The sequence below is a fragment of the Andrographis paniculata genome, unplaced genomic scaffold (genome assembly GCF_009805555.1).
Source record: "Andrographis paniculata isolate CXL003 unplaced genomic scaffold, ASM980555v1 Contig53END, whole genome shotgun sequence".
Lineage (NCBI taxonomy): Eukaryota > Viridiplantae > Streptophyta > Magnoliopsida > Lamiales > Acanthaceae > Andrographis > Andrographis paniculata.
In genome coordinates this window covers 1,914,277-1,934,629 of record NW_026137588.1, presented here as the reverse complement: position 1 = coordinate 1,934,629, position 20,353 = coordinate 1,914,277, and the positions used below count along the sequence as shown (strand labels likewise).

Sequence of the window (20,353 nt, the reverse complement as noted above, 5' to 3'; positions counted from 1 at the left end):
TTACCCAAAAATTGTAGAGGCAGTTGTAACTGCAAATTATATTTTGAATAAAATTCCATTCAAAAGTAAGGATAAAATTCTTTATAAATTATGGAAAGATAAGAAACCTTCATAGAAATATTTGAAGTGTGGGGGTGTAAGTACTACCTCTTAAGAAAATTGCGGAAAAAATGGTAGATCGTGTAAAGCTAGTAAGAGTCTTGAGGTATTTAAAATATACTCTCTACTTTTGGCATACACTACACGAGATATCTTCCGGTACTTGAAGGGTACTATGGTGCTATAGAATATCTGAAATGAAATATTCGTTATCTACAAGCGGATATGTCTTTATGACCGGAGGTGGAGCAATTTCTTAAAAGTCCACGAAATAAACTTAAGAGCTCGATCCATTTTGGGAAAAAAAAAAAAAATAGTACCTCTGGTAATGATATATTTTGATAGCCAAACTGCACAAAACAAAGGCTAAAAATGAAATTTTACAATGGTAAATCACGACATATTCGATAGATACACAATACTGTGAGACAATTGATCACTAGAGGGGTCATGAATGTTGACTATATGTCAATAAGAAAACTTTACAGATCCGCTAACCAAAAGGTTACATCGTGATCAAATGCATAAACTGCGAAAGAGAATGAATATGAAATCCACAAATTAAGAGACATTTACAGTGATAATCCAACCAAATCACTTGGAGATCCAATGCCTTGGTTCTATAGGAAAACTAAGTTGTAATAGTTTGTCACGAACACTCGATCACCATTCCCTAAAAAGCTACGAGTGTTACAAAGTGTAAAGTGGTGATGTTGAGTCACTTACTCTTAATAGTCCTAAAAGTATAGTTGAATACTTTAAGACAATATTACATATATATATATATATATAAGTGTGAAGTGAGGGTTGTTTCAAATGAAACACTTATCAATCCAAAGAGTGATCCATGGCCGAAACAAATCAAATAAAAAGAAATATCTCAAACTATCATAATGGTATTGATACTAATAAATATAATTATAAATGTATTTCTAATATGTTATGGGGCGGACATTTACTAAAAATATGTAAATGAACCCGCAACTGCTATCCAAAAATGCGCACCATGTGTGACAAGTAGACATGGAGGGGTCGGAGTTTGAACCCATGATCTCATGGTCACAAGTTCACTCCCGACACCACCAACAATCTCTTACAGGGCTAAATTAAACATTTTTTAGTAGATTGAGAAAGTAACATATATATATTACTCCCTCCGTTCCATAACAAAGTATTTATTTTTTCATTTTAGTCCGTCTCATAACAAAATATTCATTTCTTTTTTTAGTAACGGTATAATCTACCTAACATTACAAATACCCTTACAACTTACAATATATTACACAAATATCATTACTTTTATATCACACCTACTAATAAGGTTATTTTAGTCATTTATACTTTATTCCTACTACATTCAAATATAATACTAATATTTCTAAAATTACGTGGAAAAAGAAAATAGATATTTAATTATGGGACGGAGGGAGTATTATTTTATTTAAGTTTCAAAGGATTTTTTGCCGTATTATTTTTTTATTTAATACGATATTTAATATATATTATATATATATATTTTTTTTTTGACAAAAACTCAACATTCAATATAAAATTTATTTTTTATATTATCAATATATTTCTTTATATCTTATATATATAAATACCTCAAACCAATACCATAAATAAACAAATTCAAAATTTAATAATACTAAGCATTTTCTAAAAAAAGTTTATATATCAATAATAAATATTTTCAATAATATATAATTTAAAACTTAAATAATTATTATATATATTAATATTAACATATTTCGGGTACAGTCAAATTTGTACACTAGTATACACCATGTTGATAATACACTACAATACATTATGTGCTATAAGACAATATACTTGTACAGACAACACATCATATGCATTCATATAATGCAATTACAACACACGAACTAACCGCACTAACTAACAACGTATGCTATAATCTTATACAACACAAACAATAGTTGATTTCAATATACCACATATTGTCATACAACACACTTGTAATTATGACCAATAACACAAATATAACATATAAACTAACACAACATGTTATAGTCTTATACATCACAAATAATAGTTGATTTTAGCACACCACATACTGTTATACAATACACTTGTAATTATAAATCAACCGCACACAGTCTTATTGTGTAGTATGTTATTTATATATATTACGGGTGCTGAAAAATTAACACGGTACTGAATTTTCTAAATCAACACCCTAACCGTTACCATAATAACATATAGTTGCTATAGTTAAATAATACTGACTCTATCCATTTTATAAGTATACATTTACTTAAGTTTAATCAATATTGTATTTTAATTATAGTTTGTGATAATTTTGTATGTAAACAGTTTTTTTTTTTTTCTTATAATGTATAAAATTATTACGAAATTATTAATGTAAATAAGTATAAATATAAAAATATTTGTAATATATTTAAATTAACGGTGAACTCCCGTTTGTTTATAAATAAATAAATAAATTAATAAATTATGCGTATTTTAACAGATGAGTTATAATCATTTACTTTATTTAATATGAATAATAAAAAATGATAAATATATATATTTACTTAGTAAACAATTAATTAAAAGATGAATTATTTTAATAGAATAAGAATTGTTTCGACATTCTTCCTTCAGTCTCCGTGAGGTCCAAGATCGCATTGTTGATAGCTTTACTCCTATCAAAGCCTTTGTCAATGTATTTGTTGGCAGGTTCCCTAATATGCCTTCACTACATTCTGAGATCTACTAGAACTAGGGGTGTCTAAAGTAAACCCGACCCGAAAACTGAACCTGTTCGACCTGAAATTTTTCGGGTTCGGGTTTGGGTATTTCGCGTTTGAAAAAAATCGGGTCGATCTGAATCTGAAACGAAAAAAATTTGTGTCATGTTCGGGTCGTGTTTCAGGTTGACCTGATAACCTGAAATATCAAAATCAGGTTAGGTTTTGGGTTTCGTCACTACAAAAAAATAATATATTTGTAACGGAATTCCGTCCCTAAAGTTCACGTAGCTAACGTAATTTCATTCCTAATTCCGTCTTTAATGTCATTAGTAACGGAAAAAGTAGATTTAGAGACAAAAAAGTTTTGTTACAAAAATAATTTTTTCTTGTAGTGCGTGTTTTGGATTGACCTGAAATTTTTATTATTATTATTTTAATTTATAATATTTATATTATTTTATAAATTAAAATAAAAATGATATTTTTTAGGTCAATTTAATTTTTTTTAAAATTTTTTGGGTCTGTTTCGTGTCGGGTTCGTATCGGGTTTGTTCGGGTTTCGGATGACCTAAAACTAATTCAGGTCAATCTGAACCCGACCTGAAAGAATTCGTGTCGTGTTCGGGTCTAGAGTTTCAGGTCAGATTTCGGGTTCGAATCGGGTTCAGGTTGACAATTTTTTTGTTATCCTCATGGCTCAACCCGACACGAACACGATCCAAAAACACGAATTGATATCCCTAACTAGAACTTCGTACAATCTACAACTGCAAAAATAGCAAAAATTGTTATTTTTATAGGATTGGTTACTCCAATCAACCTTCCAAAATTGCATTACCACCCTCTAATTTTGCTATTTCTATAGAATTGGTTACTCCAATCAACCTTCCAAAATTGCATTATCAGAATTCCGATGAGCTGAGCGGACCCTTCAATAGAGAGGTTGTGGTTTTTCATTATTATTATTATTTATTTTAAATTTTAAGTATTATGAATTTAAATATATGTATAAATTATATTTTTATCTCTATTTATTTTATTTTATTTTATTTTTTTGTTAATATTTTTTTTTATTATTATAAAATATTTTATTTTTATATTTTTATTTTATACTTAATATTTATATTAAATATTTGATTTTATTTGTAAATTTTAAAAAATTATATAATAATATATAAAATAAAATATATAAAGATTATTGTTAACCTGAAAAATAAAATAGAAGAACATAATTAAAGAATGATTTAAACCCTGCAAAATAAAATAAAAAAAAATTGTATTGAAAATCTTAGTTCTCATAGATATAACTATTTGAAAAATAAAAAAATTGTATTGAAAATTGTATTAAGAAAAAATTAATTTTTTTAAAAAATATTATATTTATTTAATATTTATAATAATTATATGATTAAAAAATATGTACAATATATATGTCATTTTATAGAGAATAAATTTTTTTATAATACAAATAAATAAAATTTTTAATATATATGTTAGGTATAATATATATTCATAATCAAATCATACAATATAAATTTTATCAATTAAATTTAATACACATTTATATTATTTTATTCATTATCCACAAATCAATACACATCAAAACTCCTATATAAACGTCAATATAAATACCTTTTATATTTGTTTATCTACATGTCGTGCATTACTGTAAACTGTTAACGAGTCGAGTTGAGTTAAATTTTAAGTGTTCGTTAACGTTACCAAATAAGATTAGTGTTTGTTCATTAAGCTTTTGAGTTCGTTCATAGTGTTCGAGCTCGACTCGTTAACAGTTTTTATTGTTTGAGCTCGTGTTCGTATTCGACTCATTTAGACTCGATTAAGCTCGTTCGAATTTGTTCGAACTCGTGTGTCTCACTTTTTAAAATTTATATATAAATTAAATTTTTTTTTACAATTATGTTATTTATTATTTTAAATTGATATTTTATTTATTTATAAATTTATATGCATATATAATATTTATAATAAATATATTATTTAAACCAACTGCTCGTGAACCTTTGCAAACAAAGTTCGGGCTTGTTCCTAAACGAGTTTGGCTCGGATCGTTAACTATAGCGAACAAGCTTTAACCGAGCCGAATTCACGAACGGCTCGATTAGTTTAACAACTCTAATTATTGTAAGCCTTTTCATAGACGGCTGATGATCCCAATCAAGATATATGATACGGAGTAAGGTCTTTTCGTATGACTCTTTAAATGTTCATAAAATTCCCAGTTCTGCAGAAGCTCAATAGCAGTAGGGGTGAGCATTCGGATTTTCGGTTCGGATACCGATCCGAAAATTCGAAATTTTTGAAAAAATCAATCCGAACCGAATGAAATAACCGAAATTCGAAATCCGAAAATCCGTAATTCGAACTAAAAAATCCGAACCAAACCGAAAAATCCGAAATTCTAAATATTTTTATTATTATTTTTAAAATTTTTAAATTTTATTATTATTTTATAATATTAAATATATATATAATGTATAAAAATTAAATATATTAAAATATAATTAATAAATTTGAGTTTTTTATATTAAAATATAATATTTTCTAATAAAATATTAAATATGTATAATAAAAAAATATATTAAAATGTTATATTTCGGATTTCGGATTGGTTCGGATTTTAAGTATACCGATCCGATCCGATCCGAAAATCCAAAATTTGTTAAAAATTCAATCCGATCCAATCCAAAAATCTGAAAAATCCGAACCAAAATTTAAATTTCGGTTTGGTTCGGATTGGATTTTTGGATTTCGGATATTTTGCTAACCCCTAAAGAGCAGGCAGGCTGTTGATAATACCATGCATGGCATGCGTAGAGTAATTTATGCACTTTAATACTCCTATTTCCCATGGAGAATTAAGGTGAGGCTATTGCTATGCCTATGGGTTGGAAACCAAACTGATTCTATTGTGTAGCTAATTAATTCTTCAATTAATCGATCATGGATTAAAGCATTGATTCATTCAATTCTGTGTCGGGAACCCCACAGAAACAATCCAACCACTTTCCCTAATTGCCTTATGGTTTCATTAATTACCTTAAATCTGCTATATTTACAACATTATTTCTTTTGTTAGTGTTGTACTGCCTGGAAGACATTAAACAGTTTTCTGTGTCTTTTTTTTCCCACCCAAAAAAGTCGTTGTTCATTTGAGTATCGAAGCAAAAAGAAAATGGAAACAAAAAGTAGGGAAGAAGAAGAAAAAGAGTCACATAGAGAAATTTGCAATGGCATCTCGTCTATGTTGATCCCTCCTCCATCACCATCAAAATCTCTACCTTGGATTGAGTTGCCAGCTGATATCACAGCCAATATCCTTCGAAGGCTCAACGTCGAAGAGATCCTGGAAAGTGCACAGAGAGTATGCACAGCCTGGTGGAGAGTGTGCAAAGATCCTTCTATGTGGAGGGTCATCCACATGGAACCAAGCGGGCCTTTTTTCGATATCCCAACATCAAGGAAGCTTGAAATGATGTGCCACGAAGCTGTTGATCGTAGCCAGGGACAGTTAATCGACATTACAATTGAGTGTTTTGGAACTAACGAGTTGATTTTGTACATTTCACGAAGGTACTGTTTGAACAAATTCTAGTTTTTCAATGTTTCGACCGTTTCAAGAAACTGGAAGTCTTGGTTTTCATCTTGCATAACTGAGATGAAATGGCTTAAATTAATGAGAGTCGAGTTCTTACGGAATGTCTTGGTCTATTATTGTAAGTACGATAGAGGTTGCCCTTTAATTCCTTATGTGACTGTTCTTATTGTTTGTGTCCTTTGGCATGGTTTCCATTGCTCTCAGAGTTTCATGTTTGCTCTCATCATGTCAAAACAGTTGCAGTAATCTCAAATGCTTAAAGCTAGTGTATGGCGGTTTGTCAAGCAGATGTCTTGGAGAAGCAGTTCAGAATTTCAGGGAGTTAGAAGAATTGCATCTTATATTCCATGACATCCTCCCCAAGGAGATTCAAAACATTGGCACCTCTTGTCGTCAGTTGAGTCCTTCACTAATTACTGTCCTAATGAAGTTGATATAGTCGATGGAATTGCACTGGCAGTTGCCAAAAGCATGCCTAATTTGCACCACCTCTGCCTTCTTGGTCACAGGATGACGAACAAGGGATTGGAAGCAATTCTCGACAGTTGCCCACATCTTGAATCGCTTGATATCCGTAGATGCTTTGACATTTATTTACCTGAGAATCTGCGCAAGCGAATTTCGGAGCAGATGACATATTTGAAGCTCCCCAATGATCCCATCGATGATCCTCACTGGGCTTCTGATGATTTCGACTATTTTTATGACTCAGGATATGACACTGCCTATGGACGGAATTTTGATGATCTTGGTGGCTACTCTTCTGGCGACCCTGACAATTACTTTTAATGATCTTCCATTTGTTTTTTGGTCCATTTTGTCCAAGTGAAGTTTTTTAGATGGATTAGCTGATATCTATTAATGAAAAAACGATGCTTGTTTGATATTTCTATTTGTGGGGACTTTTACATTTGTACTAGATAGGAGTGTCAATTCGTGTTTTTGGGTCGTGTTCGCGTCGGGTTGAGCCATGAGGATAACAAAAAAACTGTCAATCCGAACCCGACCCGAACCCGAAATATGACCTGAAACCCTAGACCCGACACGACACGAATTCTTTCATGTCGGGTTCCCCGAACAAACCCGATACGAACCTGACACAAAACAGACCTGAAAATTTTTTCAAAAAAAATTAAATTGACCTAAAAGATATCATTTTTATTTTAATTTTTATATTAATATAAATATTATAAATTAAAATAATAATAATAAAAATTTCAGGTCAACATGAAACCCAAAACCTAACATGATTTTGATATTTCAGGTTATCATGTCAACTTGAAATACGACCCGAACACGACACGAATTTTTTTCGTTTCAGGTTCGAATCGACCCGATTTTTTTCAAATCCGAAATACCCAAACCCGAACCTGAAAAATTTCAGGTCGAAAGGGTTCGGTTTTTCGGGTCGGGTTTACTTTTGACACCCCTAATACTCGATGACTTGTAACTGAATAATATTATTTGAATTTTATTTTTATTTTTGTTTTTCTTTATACAAAGGATGGAATATTCTGTGTATATTATGTATATAGGCACTTGTCTCATATATTTATATGTATATAGTCGTTGGTGTTTGATCTTATACAGAAAAAATTTAATAATGGTCTCAATCAAATCTATTTTCGTCATTTCTAGTCTCATTTAAAAATAATTATCAAAGTTAGTTTCATAGAAAACCTAAACAATCATTTTTGTGCTAACGTAATTGTAAAGAAAGTTGTAGTGGCATCTGATTCCGATCAAATATTGTTGTGTTACGCAGAACACTGTTGTGTTTGAACATATGACACCCTAAATCTGTGTTAAATATGGCCGTGTTTGATCTCCTTGCCGTTTATCTCATCTTCTTTCTCTTATATTTATCTCTCTATTATCTCCTTTGAATGTTGCTTTCTTTTTTTCTTTTTTTTTTCATTATTTTAAAAGAGTTGAGGCAAATATTGGACTTTGTGATATTTGTGTGTTGCGTTTTATATATGGATAGAGGATAACCCTAGAGAATTATATTCCGACCGGGTTGGGTTTCTTTTGGGAATAGACAAGATTTTCGGTTTAATTTGAGTAAGAGGTTGGATCATTGAATAAAGGGATTGATTATGTTTCCGGTAAATTCGAACAGGAAAGAACACCAAACCGCATCGTCGATGAACAATTCGTGGTTTTTATAGAAGTGGTGGACTTTCTTGTGAACAAGAAACTTATTAGTACTCGGTACAAAAAAGTATCTAATTAGATGTAATATTTTTAACTACAAAATAGTTTTTTAAGTTAAAACATGTTATTTAGCAACAAAAATTAATGTCATAGTTAAAAATAAATTATATACTACAAAATTAATTTCGTCGCTAAAACTATTTTGAGTAGAAAATTCTATTTTTATAGCAAAATATTTTAACTACAAAATTATTTTTCATAGCTAAAATTATTTCACTAAAAAAATCATATATATTTAATTGCTAATTTTTTTTTTGTTATGAATTTTATTTTTATAGTAAAAGAGTTTTAGCTACGAAATCACATTTTCATACTATATCTTTTGTTTTAACTTTCATTGCAAAAAAATATATTTTTTGTTACAAAAGTCATATTTGTCAGAGCTTTATAAAAGCAATATATGCGACAAAATGAGGTTTGTTGCAAAAAATTTTTTTGCTATGAATTCATTAACTTTTGCTACATTTTTTTAAACTAAATTTCAAGTATTTGGTAGTTACTGTTCGCACCCTAATGCCAAAACTTTGGATGTAAACGTGAGTTGCAAATAAGACCACAGATTGAACTAATTTTATAATTATGACTATATTCTTAAGATTATTTCTTGTTTTCGATTTGTAGATTGGTTAGCAGCTAGCGACCGGCAGCTGTGAATCAATGGTGGACGATGGTTTGTCTTCCGATGCTAAAGATAAGAGGGCCAAAAATGACAGCAGCCGCGGCGCCACCAACCAGACGGCGGAGCAGCTTTCAAATAAGGTTGTGTTCTGCCTAATACGACCGTGTTTGATTTGAATCAGATGCACCTCGGAGTGAAAATAGGCCAAACTGTCTGTCAGGACCTACGACCTGGCCTGCACAAAGCCTGGCCTGATATGATCTATTTATTAAAAAGGTCAGGTCCAGATTTTTATTAAAGCCTTTTTATTTAAATAGAGTAGACTTAAGCTTACAAAAAAACATTTTTATCAAACATGCCGGCCTGTTTAATAATAATAATATTATTATTATAAAAAAATATTTTCTCTTTATTATTAATTAAGAATAGTATTATATCTAACAATGATATATAAAAATATAATAATATTTTTTAAAAAAAAATAATTATAAATTTATTATAAAAAAAACAAAAATAAATAATTTTTTTATCCTAATTTAAAATTTCAATATATGAATGGTTGTTGCACACATATTGTTTCCCCCTACAATTTCTTTATTTTATTTACCCTAATTGAAATAGTCTCAATTCTTGTGCGTGGTGGAGTTATGTTATTAATTTCTAAATATTTTGTGGAATTTTTCAATATTATTTTTTTAGTTAATTGTTGTATGTCTTCTTTGTGAAAATAATCAACTCAATGAAAATAAGTTGATGTAAAATACATATTTTTTAATGTTATTATGCAGTGATCTCTATTAGCTTTCATTTGGTGTATTGAGACTTGCAATTCTAAATAATGATTTTATTTTTTATGAATTGTAATATATATATTTTTGCAAATTATTACTATTATATATTTTACTTTATAGGACAAATTAAAATTATTATTTTTGTCATTGAAAAAACATAATTTTAATTTTTATATATATAATATAAATAATTGTATTTTTTTTTTTGGTTATAATACTAAATTTACAAAAAAATAATAAAAAATTATTATGTAGCCTTTTAAACAGGCTCGTAGGCCAGGCCAGACTTTTAAAAAGGCCAGATTTAGGTTTTTAAATTTTTTTTTTTTTTTCAGGCTTTAGGCCAGGCTCATACTATATATTTTTAAAACAGGCCAAACCTATTTAGCCAAAGTTTGACTGGCCTGCGTATTTCCACCCCTAGATGCACCTCTAACTTTCTTTATAGCCAAGTCATCACATTCCGTTAAAATTTTAACAGTGGAACCAAAATTGCTGGTTTAAGTTTTATACATGACTAATTTTAATAATTATTTTTAAATGAGATTAACAATTATTAAACTAAATTTGATTGAGACCATATTGATTTTTGCTCGAGCTTATATTATATTGACATGGTTGATTTTATTTTAGAGAGATTGGTACAGGTCTTGTGCTATTCTCATTTTCTTAATTTTTCATTTCTTCTGATCTTGTATTTTTTGTCTTATGGTAGGGCAAATATTTTATTTTATTTTATATTTTTAAAAGGTATTTATACCGCTCCAAAATTTCGAGACCTGTTGAAATAGATTCAAAATTTTCAGTGTCAGAATTTTCGAGGCGAATTTGATATAAGTTTAGAATTTTCGAAACAATTTTTATTATTTTTATAAAAAAAGTAATTCAATGTTTTTTCGGCAACCCACCGCCACCGCTCGTGCCGCCTCTGCCTCCGCCGCTGCTGGGAGAAGAAGAAGGAGGAGGAACTGCTGCAACCGCCACCACTACCAGAGAAGAAGACGAAAGAGGAAGGACCCCGCCTTCGCCGCAGCCACCACCGCGCTAGAGAAGGAGGAAAAAAAAAAAGAAGAATAAGAAGCCCCGCTGCCGCCGGAGAAGAAGACGAAAGAGGAGGAGGGGCCCCGCCATTTCCGAAGCCATTTTTTGAAATTCTAATAATGCAAAAACCTAAAAGTTGTTCAATAAGATAAAAGTTGTTTAAATTGTTATTTTCTAAACCCTGTAGAAGTATTACAAAATATAAAATAGATTAATAGTACATTTCATACAAAAATAGAAATAAAGTATAAATACAAATATTTATAAATATTGAAATAGAATTATAATTATATTACTTAAAGAAAAATTAATGTACAATACATATTAATATGAGAAATATAGGATCCGTCTTTATCTAATTATTAAAATCATAATCAAACATATTCGAACATAAAAATGTATACATTGTTGTTGTGCTTCAGTTCTGTTTATAAATATCCTTATTTGTTCGTTCTTGAAATTAGGGGTGGATAAAATAGAAAAAAAAAAAAAAAAAAAAAAACTGAATCGAACTACTAAACCGTTGAACGAAATTGAAATTTTGACTAGCTGAACAAATTTGATTCGAATAAAAATATTGCATATTTTATTTGATATTTGTTCGGTTCCGTTTGATTTTGGTTTTGATAATATTTTGGTTCACCAAACCCAACCGAAGATATATATACATATTTATATTTGGCAAAATAGCATAATCCCTTCCTATGATTTTTCAAATTTGTTCAAACTTCTCATAGTTCGAAAATTCTATAAAACATACTCGTGGTTTCTAAAATATTGTAAAAAAACCCTACTCCATAAATAATTAACAGAGGTTGTAACTCACGAGCTTCACCTGCGATTTTTAATATAAAATCTTAAATAACAATGTGTGAATTTACAAAAATACCCTTATGGGTTTTATTAATTGTACCATCTTCTCTTCATCTTCCTATCCCTCTTCATTCTAATTATGCTATTTCTCATATGTTACATTATATATATATATATATATTGTTGGGAGAATAGGTGTTGCACCAATATTCTTTTCGAGCACCTATTCAAGGGCCAACTCCCGAAGCGTAATAATATCACAGTTATAACAACGACTTGTCAATGAAATAAATACAGAGACCAAAGTAATAAATGACAAGTTATTTGTTTACCCGGTTCGGATATAAACCATCCTACATCTGGAGGATACCAATCCAAGAGAGGTTCATTAATCAGTGCTGATTAAGAACGAAACACCCAAAACTCCTTCAACCCAAACTACAAGCAGATTACTAAGAAATTCCCCCCATAGGCATACGTTGTCACAATCGCATACTGACAACTAACACATAGCTGGACAGCTCAGATTCTGAATGTTCTCATGATCAGAACTCCAATTTTCCTTCGACCGATGAAATCTCCGGCAAGATAATAGTGTATATCACTCACTCAGTGCATGGAGATAGGAAGGAAAGAGGTTGACAAGATTGATATAATATTTCTCTCACTACATACTCTCTCAAAACCACTACCCCAACCTTTCCACCATCTCGAGTTGTGTAAGGCAACCACAACAAGCATGTTGCATATATGCAATTAACTTCCTTGATATAAAAAAAAGAATGGTATGTATCTACACACTTCTGACCACAAGAGGACAAACTCAAAGTGCCCATTTTGTCTTGAGAAACCATCATTCCTAGGAAAGACAATAAAATGTAACTTGATGTGACAGCATAGCTGGGTCTCCACAACTGGGTCAAATGTGGTTGTTTTTGGTATCTAACGACCACAACAGCAAAAAGAAGATTTGTCAATATGCCAAAAATAGGTCATGAGATTTTTCAACTCAATATTTTCCCCCTTTTTGGCATATGTGACCACGCACACTGTGCAAGAGAAAATCTCCTACACTCAGCAAAGTAATCCAATAATTCAAAAGTCAAGTTAGTAGATGATTACAGGCCGACAAGCAAAATAAGGCTACAGGTAGCCTGTTCAAATCAAATAGTTGTGATAACAACAGTCTCACAACTAAGAATCCAAAAACAACAAACAGAAATAAAGAGCACTTCCAATAGCAGCAGCAGACAACCAAAACATTCGGCAACAGACAGACAACAACAAAAAACAACTCCCCCTTTTTGTTGCACCTTTTATCCAAAAACCCCCCTCTTTCCTGCACCTCTCCCCCTTGCAAGGAGCAGATGCCAAAAAAGGCTGCGAAGCTAGAAAAGATCAGGGACGTCGTCCTCATCAGGACCCAACGCATACTTGGGATGCAAATGGAGAGCACGGATGATCTTCTTTCTGTGTTCGCCTAAAGTTGTGCGAATGGTGAATTGTTCCTGAAGAACCTCCAGAAGTAGATGACGGGCTTCCAGAAGTTGACCTGAAGGATCGGATGGAAGGGGCCCTTTGAAATTATTATGGAGTTTCTGCAGGTTCGAGTAGGGCTTGAAGAAGCCTGTTTCAACAAGGTCTTCAGACGGTTATGGTAAAATGCCATTCTTCTTCAAGAGTAGAGTGATAGGGACAAGATATGATAGATTGGTCCCTTCAAATTTTTGGCCTCGTGCAAACTTCAACATCTTGGAGAGAACAACAAAGCCGAAATTGATGTCTGAATAAAATTTATCAATGGAGAGTAGCAGTTTACCCATTTCGGAGCCAATGTTCATGCCATTGCTCGTGGGAAAGACATTCATGGCACATAAACAAAAGAGGCATTGAAACTTCATTGTGAGCTCGGTGGCAACTAAGCCTGCTCGTCCAAAATCATCGGACTTTCGGGTAGAAAGGTGGAGAGCAAGTTCTTGTTTTGATTCTTGCAACAAGGAGGATGGTAATTCTTCGGGGTTGTCAAACGGCAGCTTCAACAATTTTTTGATCACCAACGGACTAAGTTAAAACACCTTTCCACGAACATACACCCTGTGAAACCATGGGCTTCCATCATCCATCACTTTTCGAGAGAGATTGGCGTAGAACTCTTTGACCAACTTTGGGCAATATTGCTTGAGAGACACATCCCAATGGAGCAGTCATTTCTCCCGCTCGAATAAGGCCTCTGAGCGTCAAATGGAGGTTTAGGGTTAGGGTTTTGGATTTTTTATATAGCAATGACTGCACCCAAAGTGGGCTGCCTACGTACACGAACGGGATCAAGCCATACGTAGTTCTAATAAGACAAGCTATACAATCCAAGTAAAGCAAACATACAAGACAAGCCTAGGTAGTCTAACTATCAAAGGCCAAAAGAAACATGCCTAAGACATCAACACCAACCAAACAAGACTAAGCATATCAAGTCTAAATATTATCTATCAATACTAAGTATCTCAAAAACAAATAAGAAAGAGAAACCTACTATCTAAAACGGAAAGTTGGAAGACCGTCTGCATCCGCTCGTAAAAGGCCTCTGATCGTCTAAGGGAGGTTTAAGAATTTTTTATATAGCATATCTGCACCCAAAGTGGGTTGCCTACGTACCCAAACGGGATCAAGCCATATGTAGTTCTGCTGATACAAGCTATACAGTCCTAGTAAAGCAAACATACAAGATAAGGCTAGGTAGTCTAAGTATCAAAAGCCAAAAACAACATGCACATCAACACCAACTAAGCAAGACTAAGCCTATCAAGTCTAAATATCAACTGTCAATGCTAAGTATCTCAAAAGCAAATAAGAAAGAGAAGCCTACTACTTAAAACGGAAAGTCGGAAGACCGTCTAGGTCCACTTGCAAAAGGCCTATGATCGTCGAAGAAGGGTTTAGAAATATTTTATATAGCAATGGTTGCACCCAAAGTGAGTTGGCTACGTATCCGAACGGGATCAAGTCAAACGTATTTCTGATGATACAAACTATACAGTCCAAGTAAAGCAAACATACAAGATAAGCCTAGTAAGTCTAAGTATCAAAGACCTAAAGCAACATGCGCATCAACACCAACCAAACACGACTAAGTCTATCAACTAGAAATATCATCTATCAATTCTAAGTATTCCAAAAGCAAGTAAGAAAGTGAAGTATGTTATTTAAAACAAAATGTCGAAAGACCGTCTGCGTCCGCTCGAATAAGGTCTCTGATCATCAAAGGGAGTTTAGGGTTAGGGTTAGGGTTGAGGTTAGAGTTTAGGCTTTTTTATATAGCAATGGCTGCACCCAAAGTGGGTTGCCTACGTACCCGAACGGGATCAAGCCATACGTAGTTCTAATAAGACAAGCTATACAATCCAAGTAAAGCAAACATACAAGACAAGCCTAGGTAGTCTAAATATCAAAGGCCAAAAGCAACATGCCTAAGAAGTCAACACCAACCAAACAAGACTAAGCATATCAAGTCTAAATATTATCTATCAATACTAAGTATCTCAAAAGCAAATAAGAAAGAGAAACCTACTACCTAAAATGGAAAGTTGGAAGACCGTCTACGTCCGCTCGTAAAAGGCCTCTGATCGTCTAAGGGAGGTTTAGAAATTTTTTATATAGCAATAGCTGCACCCAAAGTGGGCTGCCTACGTACCCGAACGGGATCAAGCCATACGTAGTTCTGTTGATACAAGCTATACAGTCCTAGTAAAACAAACATATAATATAAGCCTAGGTAGTCTAAGTATCAAAAGCCAAAAGCAACATGCCTAAGACATCAACACCAACCAAACAAGACTAAGCTTATCAAGTCTAAATATTATCTCTCAATACTAAATATCTCAAAAGCAAATAAGAAAGAGAAACCTACTACCTAAAACGGAAAGTTGGAAGACCGTCTGCGTCCTCTCGTAAAAGACCTCTGATCGTCTAAGGGAGGTTTAGGAATCTTTTATATAGCAATAGCTGCACCCAAAGTGGGCTTCCTACGTACCCAAACGGGATCAAGCCATACGTAGTTCTGCTGATACAAGCTATACAGTCCAAGTACAAACATACAAGAAAAGCCTAGGTAGTTTAAGTATCAAAGGCCAAAAGCAACATGCGCATCAACAGCAACCAAATAAGACTAAGTCTATCAAGTCTAAATATAATTTACCAATACTAAGTATCTCAAAAGCAAATAAGAAAGTGATTTCTGCTATCTGAAATAAAAAGTCGAAAGACCGTTTGTGTCCGCTCAAAAAACGCCTCTAATTGTCAAAGGGAGGTTTAGGGTTAAGGTTAGGGTCAAGGGTTTAGGATTTTTTTATATAGCAATGGCTGCACTTAAAGTGGGTTTCCTACATACCCGAACGAGATCAAGCCATACATAGTTATACTAATACAAGCTACACAGTCCAAGTAAAGCAAACATACTTGGTTTCATATTTTCGAATTCCTCAAGATGTGGAAATTCCCACTTGATGCAACTTCAACAAGAGAAAATAAAACCACATAGAGCACAAAGTATGGAGGAGAAATGAGTGATTCAAAGGATTTGGGTAAGAAACCAGAAGTAGTGAGTGTGATGCATGTTAAGAACTTCAGAAATAATTAATCTACTTTGTTTAATGCTACTCTACCATCTGACAATACTCAATTAGTTGCGTACAATCCTCTGCTGGGATTTCTAGATTCTTCAGTTTTTCAGGACCAAGATGATGCTCATGTTCCCGAACTCCAAAATCTACAGTTGCATCAAGGTTTTGAGACTCTAGAACTACCTGTTGAATCTGGGCATGTTGAGAAAGCGATTTCGCCTTTGAGTTACTATGCCGGTTATGAACTTTTTGAAGCATTGGGGCCATCTTTTCAGAAGCAAAATGACTATGCACGGGAGCCTGAAAAAACTGCAAATTGTATGGCTGTTGATTTTCCAGAAGGAATAGACACTGATGGGCAACTTTTGGATGCGGTGGTGGGCAAAGTAAGTCGAAAGGATGAAGAAACAGAAAATGAGATTTCATGCCGTGACATTGGAGAACCCCTCTTGTTTAGTTCTATTAGCTCGGCAGGATATTCGTTTGATCAAGGAATTTTGAGTAGCTCGAAACCAGTGGCATGTGGGGTCGACACTTGTAAAAATTTTCCGACGACAAGTTCCAGTAAGGGAAGTGGAAAGTTGAATAGGGCCCGAGAAGGTGTCAAGACTAATAAGAAGAGAGCTAGACCTGGTGAAAGTTGTCGGCCAAGACCTAGGGACAGACAATTGATCCAAGATCGAATCAAGGAGTTGCGGGAGCTCATTCCTAATGGATCAAAGGTGATATCTATTGCCATCCTCGTTGTTTTCTTATCTGTAATTCTATATTTAAATTGCTGAAATTTCTGACTAACAGTGCAACATTGATTCACTTCTTGAACGAACAATCAAACACATACATTTTTCGCAAAGCATTACAAAGCACGCCGAAAACTTAAGTAAATAAATGGTGTCTAAGGTACTCACAGTTGATATATCGAATCCTCTAATGCATAAAGTTCTGAATAAATGAATTTGAAGATTTCATGTTCCAAACCATCTTTGATTCCAGTTGCTCGATAAGGACAAAGGTATGCGACGATTCTCCTGTCACGAGCAAGGTTCCAGCTGGGCCGTGGAAGTTGGAAGCAACGAAAAAGTATGCCCAATAATGGTGGAAAACGTAAATATGAACGGAAAAATGCTGGTTGAGGTAAGAAAAGTGATTTGTGTTAAACCATTTCTTCGGATCTCTAACGAGACTTATACCCAGCGGTGGGTACAAGTATTCGATTTTCATTCCTTGTCTATTGCAGATGCTATGCAGCGAGTGCAGTTAATTTCTAGAAATAGCAGAAACCATTCGAAGCTTGGGTCTGATTATTGTGAAAGGTGTGTCGGAAGCTTGCAGAAACAAGATGTGGATGTGCTTTTTGGTGCAGGTACTGCTTTGTGATATTACCGATTATTTTTTAGCTTTGATCGGCCATAGGTTGCTTCAATCTCTTGCATATGGATAGCATTGTCGCAGATTATAACATAACCTGGCTATTCCATCCTTTGTCGATTCTTTTGCAGGGGAAGAATAACAGAGCGAGGGCTCACAGGATGGACGTCTTGTGGTCTCTAATGCAGCTTCTGCAACCTGAAATCTCTCATTAATCTCTGTCCAGAAGCAATCCGATGAGGTGTGTTCAAATTTATTTTATCTTTTGAGATGGGCGGGGAATCGATCTGTTTTTATTGATCTTGTTGTGTCATGTGGTTTTCGCTGCAACAATTGTATCGGGTTTGTGTTTTATATTTAATTGGCGCGCAATGGAAGTGAACTTTATTACAGCTAGCGTAGCTCGAAACATGGGATTATAACATACATATACATATATATATGATTGTGGCGATGATCAAATCCTGTAGTGAGACAAAGCCGAGAGATTATGCCCCTTTGTCTTGTAATACTCACAGTAATCCCTGAAGAAGAACTCTCTGTACACAGCTGGATTCTCCTCCGACACCAGCTCCTTCACCGGCGCGAATACCTTTCCGGCCGCTTTCACGCTCGGCGTGAAGAAGCACGCCACCGACACCCTTGCCCCTTCGGCCTGAGCTCTCACTCTATGCTCTACGCTCACAAACTTGTCGTTGCTTATAATCTGGAACATATAAATAGACAGAGTTAGACTCTCTTTATATGTATCTATCGATGGTAGGTGTTATTATGTAGACTATTATGATATATTGTATGTTTATGTGTTGTATTTGTATTCTATTAAGGCTAAATTGTATAAAATTCATATGTGGTTTTATAAAATTATGCCAAATTTCCATATTTATAAAACTGCGTCAAACTCCTCGTAGATTCATAAACTCTGCAGTTAATTTTTTCGGCCGTCCTTATTTCATAGTATTTGACTTAAATGCGCCCTGCGAATAAATTTTAGAATTTCAAAGTTCGAAACCCCTAAAATTAAAAATATATTTATTTTTCTTATATTTGTAATTTTAGGAGTTTAGAAATTGAGATTCTAAAATTTATTCACAGTTTAGGCTCATTTATGTCAAATACCGCCGAAGATGTTAGACATAGAGTTTATAAAACCAGAAGTAGTTTTATGTAGTTGTAGAAGTATAGATATTTAGCACAATTTTATAAAATCACGTGTAAGTTTTGTGCAATTTAACCTTCTATTAATATAAATGTATGTAGTGTTTATCATCATATCATGTGTTGTTTATAGTAATATACTTGTACTGTACTGTCAGCACTGTCTATATATATATATATATATATATGTGGAAATTGATTCTTACTTGCATAAGATCTCCGACGTTGGCTATGAGTGTTCCAGGGACAGGTGGGACATCGACCCACCGACCGCCGTGAAGAATCTGGAGGCCGCCGACGTCCTGAAGGAGCAGCGTCAGAAACGTGGTGTCCGAATGCTTCGGAGTTCCTAACGTCTTCTTCGGCTCGGGGCAGACGGGATAATACAGACAAGCCAGGGCTTCGCTCTTCATACACTCCATGTTCGACAAATACTGCCTCTCGAGTCCCAGCCCCTCCGACAGCAGCTCCGCCAGCGTCTCCCTCATCCGGATCATATGCCGGACGTAATCTCCGACCTCCCGCCGGCAGACCGGAGGAATCTCTTCCGGGTCGAGGAAGTCGTCGGTGTAGACGCAGGTGAGCATATCCTTCCAGCAGGCGAAGTCGTTCTCCTTCAGGACAAATCCGTTGCTGTTGAACCGAACTCTACGCCGGCTGTCGGTTGAAAATAGCGCTGCCTTTTTTTCCGTCGGCTGCTCGTGGAACTTCCGGACCGCCGTCAGCAGTCCGTCCGTCACCTCCGCCGGCACTCCGTGGTTCGTGATTCTGAAAAATCCCCACTCCGACGCCGCCCGGCGGATGGTCTCGACTACGACCTCCCGCCGCCCCCCGAAGTCGACGGTGGGGAGCTCCGCGACGGCCTCATTTTCCGGTGGCTTGCTCTCAAGAATCTCCGGCGGGTGGACGAAGATTCTCGGGAGTTTGGCGACGCCGGCGTCGACCAAGCCCTTAACTCCGGTCTTCATTTCGTTGAATCGCTTCACCTCCTCGGCCCGATCGGGAACTGCCGCCGCCGCTGCCACCGCCACCGCCGGTGCCATTTTTGGAGGTTAATTTTAACGTTAGGGATTTGAAATTGATGATCGAGTCGATTGCATGGAGTTCGTGCAAGGATCTTGCACGTATATATTGACACTACTTCGCGAGGTCCTCGGTTTTTTCTTGGAAGCTCCCGGAGCTGAGGGCCTGGTGAATCTGCACCGTTCGTGGCGCGGGGTCTACACATCAATGGCCTGGATTCAAACCATGATTTACTTGGAAATTTCGTGATTCTAATTGAGGAGAACACATAC

The 20,353-nt window shown here is 34.4% G+C and overlaps 2 protein-coding genes and 1 pseudogene across 2 annotated transcripts; 2 read left to right on the top strand and 1 right to left on the bottom strand.

The window, feature by feature from the left end:
- Positions 1-6,081: 6,081 nt before the first annotated feature.
- Positions 6,082-7,224, top strand: LOC127255160 (putative F-box/LRR-repeat protein 23). Its single transcript, XM_051280554.1, has 3 exons — positions 6,082-6,410; positions 6,673-6,827; positions 6,875-7,224. Exons 1-3 carry the CDS (start codon positions 6,082-6,084, stop codon positions 7,222-7,224), a joined length of 834 nt encoding a protein of 277 aa, XP_051136511.1.
- Positions 7,225-16,471: 9,247 nt separating this feature from the next.
- LOC127255159 (transcription factor EMB1444-like) lies at positions 16,472-18,115 on the top strand (annotated as a pseudogene).
- A 242-nt stretch (positions 18,116-18,357) lies between these two features.
- Positions 18,358-20,130, bottom strand: LOC127255332 (1-aminocyclopropane-1-carboxylate oxidase homolog 1-like). The gene is made up of 2 exons (XM_051280827.1): positions 19,265-20,130; positions 18,358-18,606 (listed from the first exon to the last, which is right to left on the bottom strand). Exons 1-2 carry the CDS (start codon positions 20,099-20,101, stop codon positions 18,358-18,360), a joined length of 1,086 nt encoding a protein of 361 aa, XP_051136784.1. The 5' UTR covers positions 20,102-20,130.
- Between the last annotated feature and the right edge of the window lie 223 nt (positions 20,131-20,353).

What these genes read in the sequence shown, in the direction of transcription:
- LOC127255332 (XM_051280827.1), bottom strand. Translation starts at nt 20,101, where the DNA reads ATGGCACCGGCGGTGGCGGTGGCAGCGGCGGCGGCAGTTCCCGATCGG. An exon ending in ACGTCGGAGATCTTATGCAA is followed by an intron (nt 18,607 to 19,264) that starts GTAAGAATCAAT and finishes TATATGTTCCAG; the next exon opens with ATTATAAGCAACGACAAGTT.
- LOC127255160 (XM_051280554.1), top strand. Translation starts at nt 6,082, where the DNA reads ATGTTGATCCCTCCTCCATCACCATCAAAATCTCTACCTTGGATTGAG. An exon ending in ATTTTGTACATTTCACGAAG is followed by an intron (nt 6,411 to 6,672) that starts GTACTGTTTGAA and finishes ATGTCAAAACAG; the next exon opens with TTGCAGTAATCTCAAATGCT. An exon ending in AAACATTGGCACCTCTTGTC is followed by an intron (nt 6,828 to 6,874) that starts GTCAGTTGAGTC and finishes AAGTTGATATAG; the next exon opens with TCGATGGAATTGCACTGGCA.